This window comes from Lactuca sativa, chromosome 1, assembly GCF_002870075.4.
Source record: "Lactuca sativa cultivar Salinas chromosome 1, Lsat_Salinas_v11, whole genome shotgun sequence".
NCBI lineage: Eukaryota > Viridiplantae > Streptophyta > Magnoliopsida > Asterales > Asteraceae > Lactuca > Lactuca sativa.
The window spans coordinates 221,890,316-221,903,574 of NC_056623.2; the positions used below are offsets into that span (position 1 = coordinate 221,890,316).

Here is a 13,259-nt window from a genome sequence, read left to right on the forward strand (position 1 = left end):
TCTTGGGCTGGGAATATTATTGGTTTATTTATAGCTTGGATAAAAAACGCATGTGTTTTTGGTCTAGCCTTTGTGTTTTGGGGTTGGGTGTAGTCCATAGGTATATATAGATGTAAGGGTGAGGAGTAAATGTTGAGCATTATTAGACAAGAGGGATGTTTTTGGTCAAGGGAGTAAAAAGGAAAGCCATTTTTTAGTGGAGCATATGCTAGAGAGAGAACTAGTGTGTGTGAATCTTGTGTAAAAATTATCATTCATATCATCAATACATCGAAGATTCATCTAGTTCTTCTTCTTCTTATTTTTCTTCTCCAGTTTCATCTTGCATCATCCACTTGATTGCGTTTCCGCACCATCATGTGCATCGGATTGATACATCTAGCGTTTTTGGGGACTTACAATAATGGCGAGTTCTAGGCAAAGGAATTCAAGAAATCAGCCATTCTTCGAGGTTTATCGAACAAACATGATGGTGCTGACACCATGAGAAAGGATTGGCTCTACGTGGTATACAACATCTTCAAAAAAAGAGCTAAAGCCATCGACCTACCGGAAGTGCTATCTGAAGATTTTCCGATGTTTGTAGTAAAGACGATGTCGAACAAAATTTCGAGTCTGAGATTCTAGCCTCTAACACTACAACAAGTATACTCGAGACACATGAAGCTATCCCAATCAATTTGGACATCCAAGAGGTATACTACTCTTTTCAAACTATTAAAACTTATAACTTAACGAAACAATTTGCCTTCAGACTTATTAGACGTCTAATTAAGCATGTGTTATCCATTGTTCCATCCAACATACCACATATCAAACCTCATCTTGCGATCTCATTTGTGTTCAACCTAACACAACCTACCCCGATCTCAGATGAAATCTCCTTGGAAGAGAACAAATCCACCACCTCTGGAGGATGCATCAAAAATCTTTCGAAATCAAAGGCATCCCCTTCTAAATTTTGAACCAAAAAGAGAACCAAAACGAGTGAATCCTGTCAAGATGATTCACAAATCATCATTCGATCTGACTCTAGATCTCAACTTACCCCACCCAACGATGCTTTCGAAGTACCATTCAGAGCTTCAATCTACCCCCATATTGTTAAAAAGATGGTGTATGTATCGAACAATATCCCTTGAAGCCCCATGGGACACTTTCACGAGTCACTTTGGAATCCCTCTCATTTCTTCACAAGAATAATCAGGGGCCCCTACCTCTTATTCCAAGCTTTACAAAGTTGGAGTAGTCACTCCGACTTCCAAAGCCACAAACGGTATGATACCTATTCTAAGTAGAGGATAACCGGGTGTTTTTACAACTATTAGTCAGATTTTTTTAACAGCGCTCATACAAGACATTTGAAGCTCACCAGAGAACAAGTTGAATACACACTCATTTTAATGCATCAACATGCTTTTCAAAGTTGTCTTTCTTTCACATTCCTATCAAATGAAGAAACAAAGTAGGAGCTACAACCATTCATCAACTCTTTGCAAAAGTCTCCGAGTACCGAGGCTCTAATTCCTAAGAACACTAAAGATGATCCACCAATTTTTACAAGTGCTGAAGATCCTAAACCTGATGTTGAAGATGATCTTTCCGATGAGATCATATTTGCAGATGATAACACTTCAGTTAGTGCTATTTTGATCCCTACTGATTTCAATCTTCTACAAAATCCCTCTTCCTTGAAACCACATTATGATTTTGGTTTGTCCTCTTCCTCCTCCGACGACTCTGATGAAGAAGAAAATCTTGAAGGAAACAAGCACTCCTCTCCTCCTCCTGAAGATACATTGAATGGTGATCATGATAACAAAGCTCAAGATACTCCATTGTATGATTTCAATCCTTTAGAGCCAAATGATGATGACAATGAAGATGATAGAAAATCTGAAAGTTCCACCTCAGATACAGGATCGTCTGATGAGAAGGGTGTTGATCCTTTTGCCCTATTGGAATTCCGAGATAACATTCCCTCAGCCAACTCCAGAGTCGATAAACTTGATCTGAAAGTAGTAGGGTTTGATACGAAACTTGATCATAAAGCTACAAATATTGACTCCAAGCCTGAGCTCATCCTTAAATTTGTTTCCGGGATCCAAGCTACTGCACCCTCATAACTTGGCTGGGCCAATCAGCTAGACCAACTCATTTCACTTCATCTCTAGTGCACTATGGAAGAAGTTGAGGAAATATATAATAACAGTCCCGAACATCACATCTCCACCACTACCATCATGCTTAAAATCCTTGACGGTATGATTAATTCTACCAACAAACTCATCAAGTTGACTCGTGTTCGTCATTAGAAACCTCAATGACTTGAGAAAGAGATTCTTCAAAAAGATGCCATGAACATGCTCATGTAAGAGGTGCTCATGAGATCATTTGTTCAACCTAGAATATTGTGGATGTTTTGAACCACAAGTTTGATGGGATGCTTGTTATTCTTGATGAAACATTTGCCCACCTCAAAGCTCAAGCTCCTACAACCAAGGAGTATGACGCACTCACCAAGTAGCTCAATATAAGTTTTCAATGAGTTTTCGAAATATTTGGGGAAGTCAATTCCGAGTCAGTACTTGCATTCGAGGCACGGTCGCACCATGGAAGATGGGAGGAAAGAAGAAGGATACAATCGAAACCCATCTCGGACTATGTGCTTAGAGATTAATCTCCTGAACAAGAAGTTGTGGAAATGCAGGTTATGGAAAATGAAGAGGTTGAAGATGATGAAGATTTTGTTGAACATGTGAATTTAGGACATCAAGCCATCAGGGAATAACCTGTCAAATTCCTTTCGAAAGCAGAAAATATTAAATGATCCTCGTTTTCTAAGACATAGCGAAGCTTAAAACTAAGATGACATTTGATTCTTTCTGAGCCACTAAGTCCGTACTTCCTCCAATTCGTGCTATGAGGATTGCTCAAATTAATGAAGGTTCTCCCACCTGGAAACCTAATGAAATCCCTGAAGAGCCTCTGAATCCTCTTCCATCTGAACTATTCATCATGGAATCTTGTCACACCCCGCTAAAGCGGGAACACGAGGCGTGGTAGTATAAAGGGTTTCATAGCAAAAGTTAAAAGACAAAACCAACCATAGTATTAAAAATCATTACAAACTTACAATGGGTTTGAACAAATTTTAAAAGAAATTACAATGTAAATTGATATACAACACATTCGAATGCTCCTAATAGTGATGTGTCCCTAAGTGCCACTTACTCCATGATTCCTTAAAAAGCATGTAAAATGAGCATCAACTATAAAAATAGTTGGTGAGTACTCTCAAGTTTATAACATAATATAGTTTGAAATTCATGATAATCTGAATATTGATAACAGTTTCCATAAACAAATGTTCATTGCTAAAATAAGTAAATAAGTTTTCATGAATAGAAGTTCGTTGCTAAAGCGAGTAATCAAGTTTCCATAAATTAAAATATATTGCAGAAATGAGTATTAAGTTTGCGTAAACGAAGTTCGTTTTCATCATGAGAGATAAAGTATGTTGCCTAAATGAGATGCAACGTTCATATTCTCATGGGAAATAAACTTTGTTACTAAAATGAGTAAACAAGTTTCATTGCTATAATGAGCAATCAAGTTCGTTGCTACAAGGAGCAAACAATTTTGTTACTATAAGAAGCAACCAAGTTTGTTGCTAAAACATGTAAATATGTATTTGTAACAAAAGTTCGTTGTATAATGAGATACAAAGTTTACTGCTATAATGAGACACAAAGTTCATTTCTATAATTAATAAACGAGTTTATATGTGTATGAGCAAACAATGAGTTCCCAACCAAGCCTATGATTGATTCCCTATCAAGATCTATGCTTATCGTTCCATAGATTATATGGTTTGATGCACTCCAACAATCGGGCGAATGAGGAGTTGTCAATTCCTAATAGCGCTATCCATAATGACCATTGGCCCAAAGAGTTAATGGTTGGAGAAAAGTTTAAGGGAAGGGACTTAAGACGATAACTTCTCATGTTTCGTTATGCATAGACATACATAGAGAGATATAGCAAAATATAGCAATCAAGTTTGATACAAAATCAATTTAAATACATTGAACAATAAATAGTTTTTCGGACATGCTTTTCCACCCCAAAACATAAAAATCGAAAATAGGGGAGTGCGTGAATACTCACAATATATATTGAGACGATGCAAATGGTTCCTTGAACTATGCTCTACTCGTACCACTATCGTTTTCCTACAATGATGTTACACACTAATGAGTCTTTAATTGAAATCTAATACTAGTATACTTACTACTACAATGGAATTATGCCAATAATGTTTCAAAATTTAATATTGTTAAGTTACAAACAATTTTCTGAAATGGTGAAATTTTATAGCTCATGTGATTAAGACAATTTTGGATATTAATTTCCATATTTTTGTAATATTAATTGAATGTATTTCAACACATTTAAAAAGCTAAAATATTATCAAACAGTTTCCAAAAATTCTCAAACTTTGCATTTTCATTATAAACACAGTAGAGGTCTTCCATAAATTTTCCTTTGATTTTTTGATATGATTAACTATCTTTCCAAAATTTTAAGCCTTCATAACAATATAAAATCGTGAAAAATAGCATCCAAATGATAAAAATTCCAGAACTTTTTATGATACTACCATTAGGCACACGTAAGCTGGGAAAATATAAAAATGGATTTCTAAACTGTTTAACCCGATTTTATGATTTTTGTTCATTTATTCTAATAAAAATTGAAATAAATAGAAAACTCTTTCCAAAATTGCTCAAACTTTTTGTAACATTGTTATTATACATGTAGAAGCTGTGAAAAATATAAAAAATATTGTTCAATTAGTCTTTTTGTATATTTCTTAGTTTTATCCTCTTAAATAATCATTAATTGGAGAATAATTATTAAACAGTTAAAGTAAATTACCATAATTTTCTTTAAACTTCATTTACATTGTAAATAATCTGGGAAAAATACCAAAGGTGGTTTTTATCTATTGGAATCCGATTTTGTGGATTTAAGTGTATTTAATCTTAGAAAATAGGAGAAAAATAGTATAATGAATAGAAAAAACATGAATTTTGGATGAGTACAAATATTTTTCCCATTATTAGTCTGTTATAAATACAAAAATCGAGGAAAAATAGGAATGCAGTATGATAAATTTTGAAAATCTTTTTTTGAGTACTCCACATTAGGTAGGATCTGCGAAAAATCATATGTAGCATTTTCACATTTCTTAAAGTGGTTTTATGATTTATTTGAACTAAACAAAAAGAAAATTCAAAACTATAGCAAACAGTGACAAATATCAATGAAACTCACTGAGATGTCATCATTCACCTTTGGGGTCATCCAAGAATTTACCTAGGATTTATAGACCTCAGAATGTATTTTATATGAATTATTGCCCTATTGTCTTGCAATAATTATAGTAATTCAATAAAAATGAATTATTTTATGAAAATTTGTGGAAAATCTCATTTTGTTGATGGAATTCTGGGAAAAATTGGATTTGATCAGCAAATAAGTTTTAGATATTTATTTGGAAATAAATCCTTTATGAACCTATTTGAATGCTTTTTAACAACAAACTTTGATGATCAAGCCTCTAAGCTTGAAGATCATTACATGCATGTTGGTATGAAGACCAATCATTTGTTTGAAATGTTCAAAAATTGATTTTGAAAGAAAAATTAGAGTGTATGTGGTGATTTTCCACCAAAAATTGTATAAAAGTGCATTTTCAAGATCTTGACTTAGGTTTAGGTCCTTGGATTTCCCATTTACAACATGCATGTTGTTTTTGGATGAAATCCTACTACCATCATTATAAAAACCATGAGTGTATGTGTGTGTATGCTTATGTGTTCATGATCTTTCATTAGAATGGAGTAGTAGATGGAGAAAATGCAAGAAAACCTATAAAACTTGAAGGAAGATGAAGGAAAATCGTGTTAAACCTTAATAAACACCACTAGATGATGAAGATTTGAGTATCTTGAGTGTTCTTGGACTTATTTTTTGGTGAAATTTCGTGGTTCTTAGGGGGAGGAAGAGATAAACTGTGTGTGAGAGTGAAGGAGAGGTAGAGTGAGAGAGAAGATGGAGTGGTAGAGTGAATAAGTGAGTGATTTGATTGAGTTCTAGGGAAGAGTGTTCTTCGGAGGGATGAGGCCGACCTTTGAGTGGAGAGAGGATATTTTATTTTGTTTTGTTTATTTGTTTTATATTAATTCCTTAATTTTTAAAAATTTTCTTTCAATTTATATAAAATACGCATTTTATATAATATTGTTCATAATTCTTGGATTTTTAACTTATAAATGTAAAGTTAATATAAATGAATTAAATTAATTTCGTTGATTATATTTAACATTTTAAATATATTAATTTGATATTATAGTGTTTATAAAAAATAATTTATAAGATTTTAATATAAAACTTCATAAATTTAAGTTTTTATGACTTTTAGGGTTTGGGAGTTTAATAAACTTCGAATATCAAAATAAATTGAATCTTTGAGGCTTCAAATTATCTTATCGTATGATAACTCTTTTATAGTTATAAATAATTTTTGTAATTTAGTTTTATCGGCTTATTGGCATTCTATGTAGTGATTAAAAGATTCAAGTGAATTTGAGGAATCAAGTTTAATAGTCCTAGTCTTCAAAATTGACTTAAATTCCATGAGACTCCGACCTAATTTCTACTACTAGGTCAAGTGCATAATGTGTGTATATGGATAGTCACTCGTACCTAATTTCTATCTATTTCCAAGTTTCTACTAGGTTATAACTTAGCTTCTAGTTACTAAGTCTAGTATGTGTCGTGCCTGTACGTGCAACTAAGTTTAGTCAAATCTATAACCGACACGAATTTTGACATTTGTCAAATATCTGGTCATCAAATCATGTCATCCATTTTTTGATAAACATGAAAAATTCAATGCCAAAGGCTAAAAGATAGACATAAGTTCGGACAGTCCAATGAAGTCGTTTAGAAACTCCAAGGGCTGGTCCTAGGAAGAAATTGACCAAGCTTTGGTAGAAAGCATACCGATTAAAGCTTTCAAAGACAACACAAATTTGATGTTGGGTATTTCTCCTTTTTTCCGAGAAGGAATCATTCATGATATAAATTTCATGCCCTTCATGAATTTTGACATTCCAACTCAAGATGATGATCAACAGGAATTGCAATTCTCTCCACATGGATGCTTCTACATCAACTTCGCACCTCTACATCCAAACGATGATCCTCAAACGATCATCCAAACTGAGCGTGAGAGGTTGAGCACTTTTTATTCTACGAACGCACGACCCTAAAAGGAAGTGTGGTCTTTAAAAAGAATCACCAAGATAGTTGGTCATGGTAGAAAAGTCCACATCAAGTTTGATCTTGATTGTCTCCTGTACATATACTATATTTCTCAAAACAAAGAATCTACCATCACAATTGTAGATGCAACCTTTTTCTTCGATAAATCTAAATGTCGTCCTTGTCATTGCTACTTACCTCCGAGATCCTCAATCAAATGATTCAGGCATCGAGGCCTACAACTAAAATATCTGCTTCTTGAAGGACTACATCGTTGAATCCTGTCGATCAGATGTAGAGTTTGCTGATCTCTTTGGAACAGAAAAATTCTTGGCCAAAATCACTACCGAACTTCCTGATGCTCAGATTTTAGCTGAACGACCCATTGCATAACCAAAACTTGGTGACATCTACCTCAAGAAGATGACCACTAAAAAGGAAGTTTTTCGAGTGCTAGATAAACGTCTTGTTCCTACCAAGATTCTCTAAAACTTCATCTCCAATGCGTCCAAGAGTGATTCTTCCGAACATGTGAAAAAGAATTTATTGACTGTCTCAGATGGTACATCAAAGTTTGAAGTTGGCTTCAAAGTTCTTATCTATTTGTGTTTGACGAAGCTAAATGATGAGTCAGAAGATTGCTAAGGTCACTTAGCGGGAGATTGTTGATACATGAAAAGTGACTCATTTGGCAATCCAAAGTGAACCAATTTCGAAATGAGAAGTATTTTGAGATGATGCAGATTTTGAATAAAGATCTGACCGAGACACATCGTTTTCATACTTGTCATATGAGTCTGTAATGTGCATTAAATGTTCCTAGTATTAGTTTGTCACTTAGTAGTTGATTTATTATTATACAGTACATGGGACTAGATCAACAGATGCGGCTTTGTCAAACTTTTGATCTTTACTTGTCTTTTAGTTCATGCACTTTAGCAGATTTGTCTTATTTTCCATTCCTTATCTATTTAAGGAATTGTAAGTCTGGTGTTTCATATAGGTGTGCTTCATTATCTTTCACAATAATACCAAGAATCATCCAGTCAAATCACTATGTTTTAAATTCTTATTGTTCTTAAATTACTTTACATTTTTCATACTTATTAATCATTCATATCTTGAACACTTTCTTGAATATCTCTATTCTAAGACAAGACTGGACTTGACTTTATCTTCATTAGCTGTAGACATTGATGTTAAGTTAATTTATAGGTTTTGTTTTCAAACCTTTTCTACACAGATCGTTCTTGCTTTCACACTTAATTGTATTAAATTCTCCATTAAGATCAATAAAAAATTCACAAAATCTTTCTTTTTTCCTTTGTTTTGTTTAATCGGTTTCCTATGTTGCAATCACATTTTTTACAAGTGCTTTGTGGTGTTGGTGAAACCAATTCAATCTCATACCATACCCCACACAAGTTGGTGTAATATCTTGAAACAAACATACCTTCTTGACGAGTATTAGTGTGATATTGTTTTAGTTCATATGCCCTTGGTGCACTTCTTTTCTGAATCTCTCTTAAAGGTATGACCATATTTCTGCTACAGTGATGGCATAATTTGCGGTAGTACTGACGTTTTTCTCCATAGCCTGCCTCAAACATCCTTTCACGAGTGTGTTGCATCACATTCAGGGCATGTAGTTAGTCGAGGTATCTTCTTGCTTCTTGATAGCCTATCGATGAATCCAAGTTTGTTTTTGGCAACGAGGAAATTTAACATCTCTAGGGACGAGTTGTAGTTATTATATGTGAGGAGATTATTGACTTCCATTTGTCTTCTGTAATTGGAGGCATGAATGTAGTATGAAGAGTTTATGTGAATGATGTTGGCATTATCTTTGTTGGGGGAGGATTCTGGTTGTGCGGTCATGATCCAGCCATCGGGTATGTTCTGTGAGTCGGATCTCTAAGAACCGTTCTGATAGCATAAAGATTTTGATAATCCAAATGCTTAATAATATCGTTCATCTCAAGGGTATAAATACTGGAAAAGAAAAGTTAATAAAATTAAACAAAAGATAAAGACTAACTAGGTATTTAATCTAGATAAACTAGGGATACTTGGAGGACAAGGAGACTTGGACCACACACAAGAATGGTCAATTTTCTTTAAATTTTTTTGCATAACTCCTTAATTAGTGACATTTTGTTTGTCTCTAACAATAAATATTTATGACCACTTTGTTCGTCACAGTAGTCAATAATAACATAACCAAAATCAATAAAAAAATTTTGGTCACTTAAATATTAACCTCGCTAATTGTATAAAATAACAACCACTTTCATTGATTACCGACTACATTTAGTTTCGAAATATGACCATTGTATTTTAGTCACCAATCTAGTTTTATCCAATTCAGTACTTTCCAATTTCCAATTATTTTTGTATCTCATGTAACTAATGGTCATATTGTTAAATATCCCAAAATTTTATTAAGAAAACTGCGCTTCCTTTTTTCTTAATGTTTTGTTCAAATTTACTATATTAATGTAATAGCAAATCTAATATATTCAATGTTATTAATACAAAAGACTAATAATCTGCGGTATAATTAAAGTGTAAATGGACCACGTATTATTTTTTGTCCTTGTATTGGTTTTAATGATGGTGTAGTTACGTTAAAAGATATATAGGTTGACTACCAGGTTGGTTTGAAGGCTTCCACTCCACTCCTTTTCTCTCATGGTCCTCCACATTTTTGTTTCATCTCTACAGTTGCATACAAATCACGTAATATGGCCATGAGGGGATCACACATTTACTTCATCGACTTCCTACACATTGAATTTTCAACGCTACTTATGATTCACAAGTCAAAGTTGTTGACAAATGAGATGCCTTATATACAGGTGCACACATTATTTCGCACAAAGAAAAACAGTAATGGCTTCTATGAATTGGGTATTAGTTATAACTGAGTTTTTTATTGTTTCACATCTTGCTAGTCTCACCATTACCCATGCAGATTCTCGATGCGGAAAACTAGGAAACTTTACCCAGAACAGCGCATATGAAAAAAACCTGAATGATGCGTTATTGGCACTTGCAGAAGCACCCACCAGAAACAGTTTCTTTTCAAGATCTTCAAACTCTTCACAAGACAATGAATCAAGCACAGCTTATGCAATCGCAATATGCCCCGGAGACATTCAAAATGATACCTGTCTTGGGTGTGTGAGGGGTGCACCCAATCGGCTAAAACTGGAATGTCCTAACCAAAAGAAAGCGACAGCTTGGTATTATCGAACTTGTATTCTCAGCTACTCTAATAACAGTTTTGACATTGGTGATGGCGATGATGATGACGTTCAATCCTTTCCAGCAAGGTATATCCCGAATTGGGATTTTGTTGTTCAGACGCTAATGAATTTGTTGAAGCAGTTACTCGATACAGCAGCTACTGATGGTTACAATCAAATATTTTACTTTGCAAGTGCGACTTTACCAAGTTCTCGGGGAGATTTTGAAGTGACTATGCAATGTATTCCGACTATATCTTACAATAAATGTGAAGAGTGTTTGGTTAACGCTACTGAGTATCTACTAGCATCGTATAATGGAAGTACTGATGGATTAGTTTACTATCGTTACTCATGTTTGATAAGATATATAATAGATCTTGTTAATACTGTGGATCAATCACCACCAATGCCACCAACAAATTTGCCATCAGTTCCACCTCCAGGTTTATTCTTACATTTGGTGTTAATATTTATTCTTTGACGAAATTTATATAGTAGATTAGTGTTGCACAAAAGGTTGGTTATTGATATTCTGATATATAACTTTGAAGGGAAAAATAGATCAAAGGTCATCATTCCAGTAGTAGCAGTGGGAGCTGTTACATTGGCTATCTCGACGTTCTTTATTTGCTTAAAGTTTCGGAGGATCTGCAGTGAAAAAGGTAAATAAGAATTTTGAGAATGAAATATATCATTATATACAATCACCAATGAAGGAGTTCAATAAGAATCTTTGTGTAGGGGAAGAGGAAGAGCTGTTTGAAGGATCAGATGATGACACTGGGGAAATTATTTACTTTAGACTAAACGCAATTCAAGCGGCTACTCGTAATTTCTCGGATGCAAATAAGCTTGGAGAAGGTGGTTTTGGTTCTGTTTATTGGGTAATAACCAAAACTATATCCATATACAATACTGGTTTCTTTTCTTTAGCTAGTTTACATTTATCTGACATATTTTTAATCGAAGGGAATCCTCACTGATGGTAAAAAAATAGCAGTGAAAAGACTTTCCCAAAACTCAAGTCAAGGAATGAAAGAATTCAAAACAGAAGTAAAACTAATAATAACGCTACAACACAAAAATTTGGTGAAGCTTTTGGGTTGTTGTATGAAAGGGAAGGAAAGGCTTCTTGTTTATGAGTACATGTCTAACAGTAGCCTTGATAAGTATCTTTTTGGTTTGTTCTCGATCCCTTTCTGCATTTCCCTATTTTTTATAGACCTTGTTAACGTTATGTATTTAATTATGAGTAACTTATTAGTTTACTTGTATGATAGAAGATCCTAAAAAAGCAAAAGAACTGGATTGGGCTAAGCGTGTCAACATAGTGAATGGAATAGCAAAGGGTCTTCGTTATCTTCATGAGGACTCTCGCCTCAAGATCATACATAGAGACCTCAAAGCTAGCAATGTTTTATTAGATGACGATATGAACCCAAAAATATCAGATTTTGGCACTGCGAGAATTTTTGGATCTAATCAAATCGAAGCTAATACTAACCGAGTTGTTGGAACCTAGTAAGCATTAGGATATACAGTTTATAGAAATTAATATATTCAATTATTCAGGTTATGTGAATTAAAGTTTGTTGTGAACCTTGAACAGTGGATACATGGCACCTGAGTATGCAATGGAGGGGTTGTTCTCAATTAAATCTGATGTGTATAGTTTTGGTGTTCTTCTGCTTGAAATTATTTCGGGGAAAAGGAACAGCAGGTTGTTCTACGAAGAGCATGATCAAAACCTTCTCTACTATGTAAGCCAAAATATTATCATTATATTGTTCTATTTTTCATTTCAATTAGAAGATTTTCAATTTAAAAATACTCACTTTTTCAAGAAGTGGCTAATTTCTAACAATGGACCATATTACTTTGACAATTGAAGGCATGGATGTTATGGGAAGAAGGAAAAGGAGAGCAACTGATAGATGAAAATATGGATGATGATTGTCCTGTCGATGAGGGTCTCAAATGGATGCGTATTGCTCTACTATGCGTTGAAGAAGATCCAAATGATCGTCCCACTATGTCTTCGGTCGTTTTTATGCTTGAAGGTGAATGGAAATCCCTTTCTGATCCTAAACCACCCATGTCTTTCGGCCAATTTATCACCTTTGATAACTTTTCGTCAACTTGGAATGACAATGAATTTGGGTTTTATTCAGCTAATGAAACTCAGACTGGGAAATCTTCAGAAAGTAGAGGCGTCGATGATCGGGATGTGTAATGAATATACTGCCCTTTTTATTCTTTTGTATAGATATAGAATGTAGTGCGTTTAGCGTGCATTGAATATATTCATCTCATACAAAAAAATCTCTTGAACAAATTAATGTCCTGGTTATAGGTATAGATTTATATTTCAATTATTAATTCCTAATTTGTCCATGGTATTGTTGGGCCACATTTGGCTCGGCCAAGCCACTTGTCCAATTGGTTACAATTATTTGAATCACAACAACTACAACATTTTTGTGAGTTATCTGTTACAAAATTAGTTAGAAGGGTAGTTTAGTTTTTTGTTAATAAAGTTTGTTAGAAGATATTTGAAATTAGTTTATCTTTCTTTCATAGCCGTGAACAACTAAGATGAAATCATTTCACATTATGTTACTTTCTCTCGAAGTTTATACACGACAACATGGTATCAAACTATGGTCTTCTCTT

The 13,259-nt window shown here is 34.0% G+C and overlaps 1 protein-coding gene across 5 annotated transcripts; it reads left to right on the forward strand.

The window, feature by feature from the left end:
* Positions 1–10,117: 10,117 nt before the first annotated feature.
* On the forward strand, positions 10,118–12,980 carry LOC111884250 (cysteine-rich receptor-like protein kinase 10). 5 transcript variants are annotated; one of them, XM_023880566.2, is made up of 9 exons: positions 10,118–10,245; positions 10,310–11,029; positions 11,138–11,248; positions 11,328–11,470; positions 11,556–11,766; positions 11,867–12,107; positions 12,196–12,346; positions 12,478–12,646; positions 12,758–12,980. In XM_023880566.2, exons 1-9 carry the CDS (start codon positions 10,146–10,148, stop codon positions 12,817–12,819), a joined length of 1,908 nt encoding a protein of 635 aa, XP_023736334.2. In that variant the 5' UTR covers positions 10,118–10,145; the 3' UTR covers positions 12,820–12,980. The 5 variants fall into 5 exon arrangements, with proteins under 5 accessions (XP_023736334.2, XP_042751670.1, XP_023736330.2 ...); XM_042895736.1 differs by having other exon boundaries at positions 10,310–10,670; positions 10,779–11,029; positions 12,478–12,980; XM_023880562.2 differs by having other exon boundaries at positions 12,478–12,980.
* The last annotated feature ends 279 nt before the right edge of the window (positions 12,981–13,259 follow it).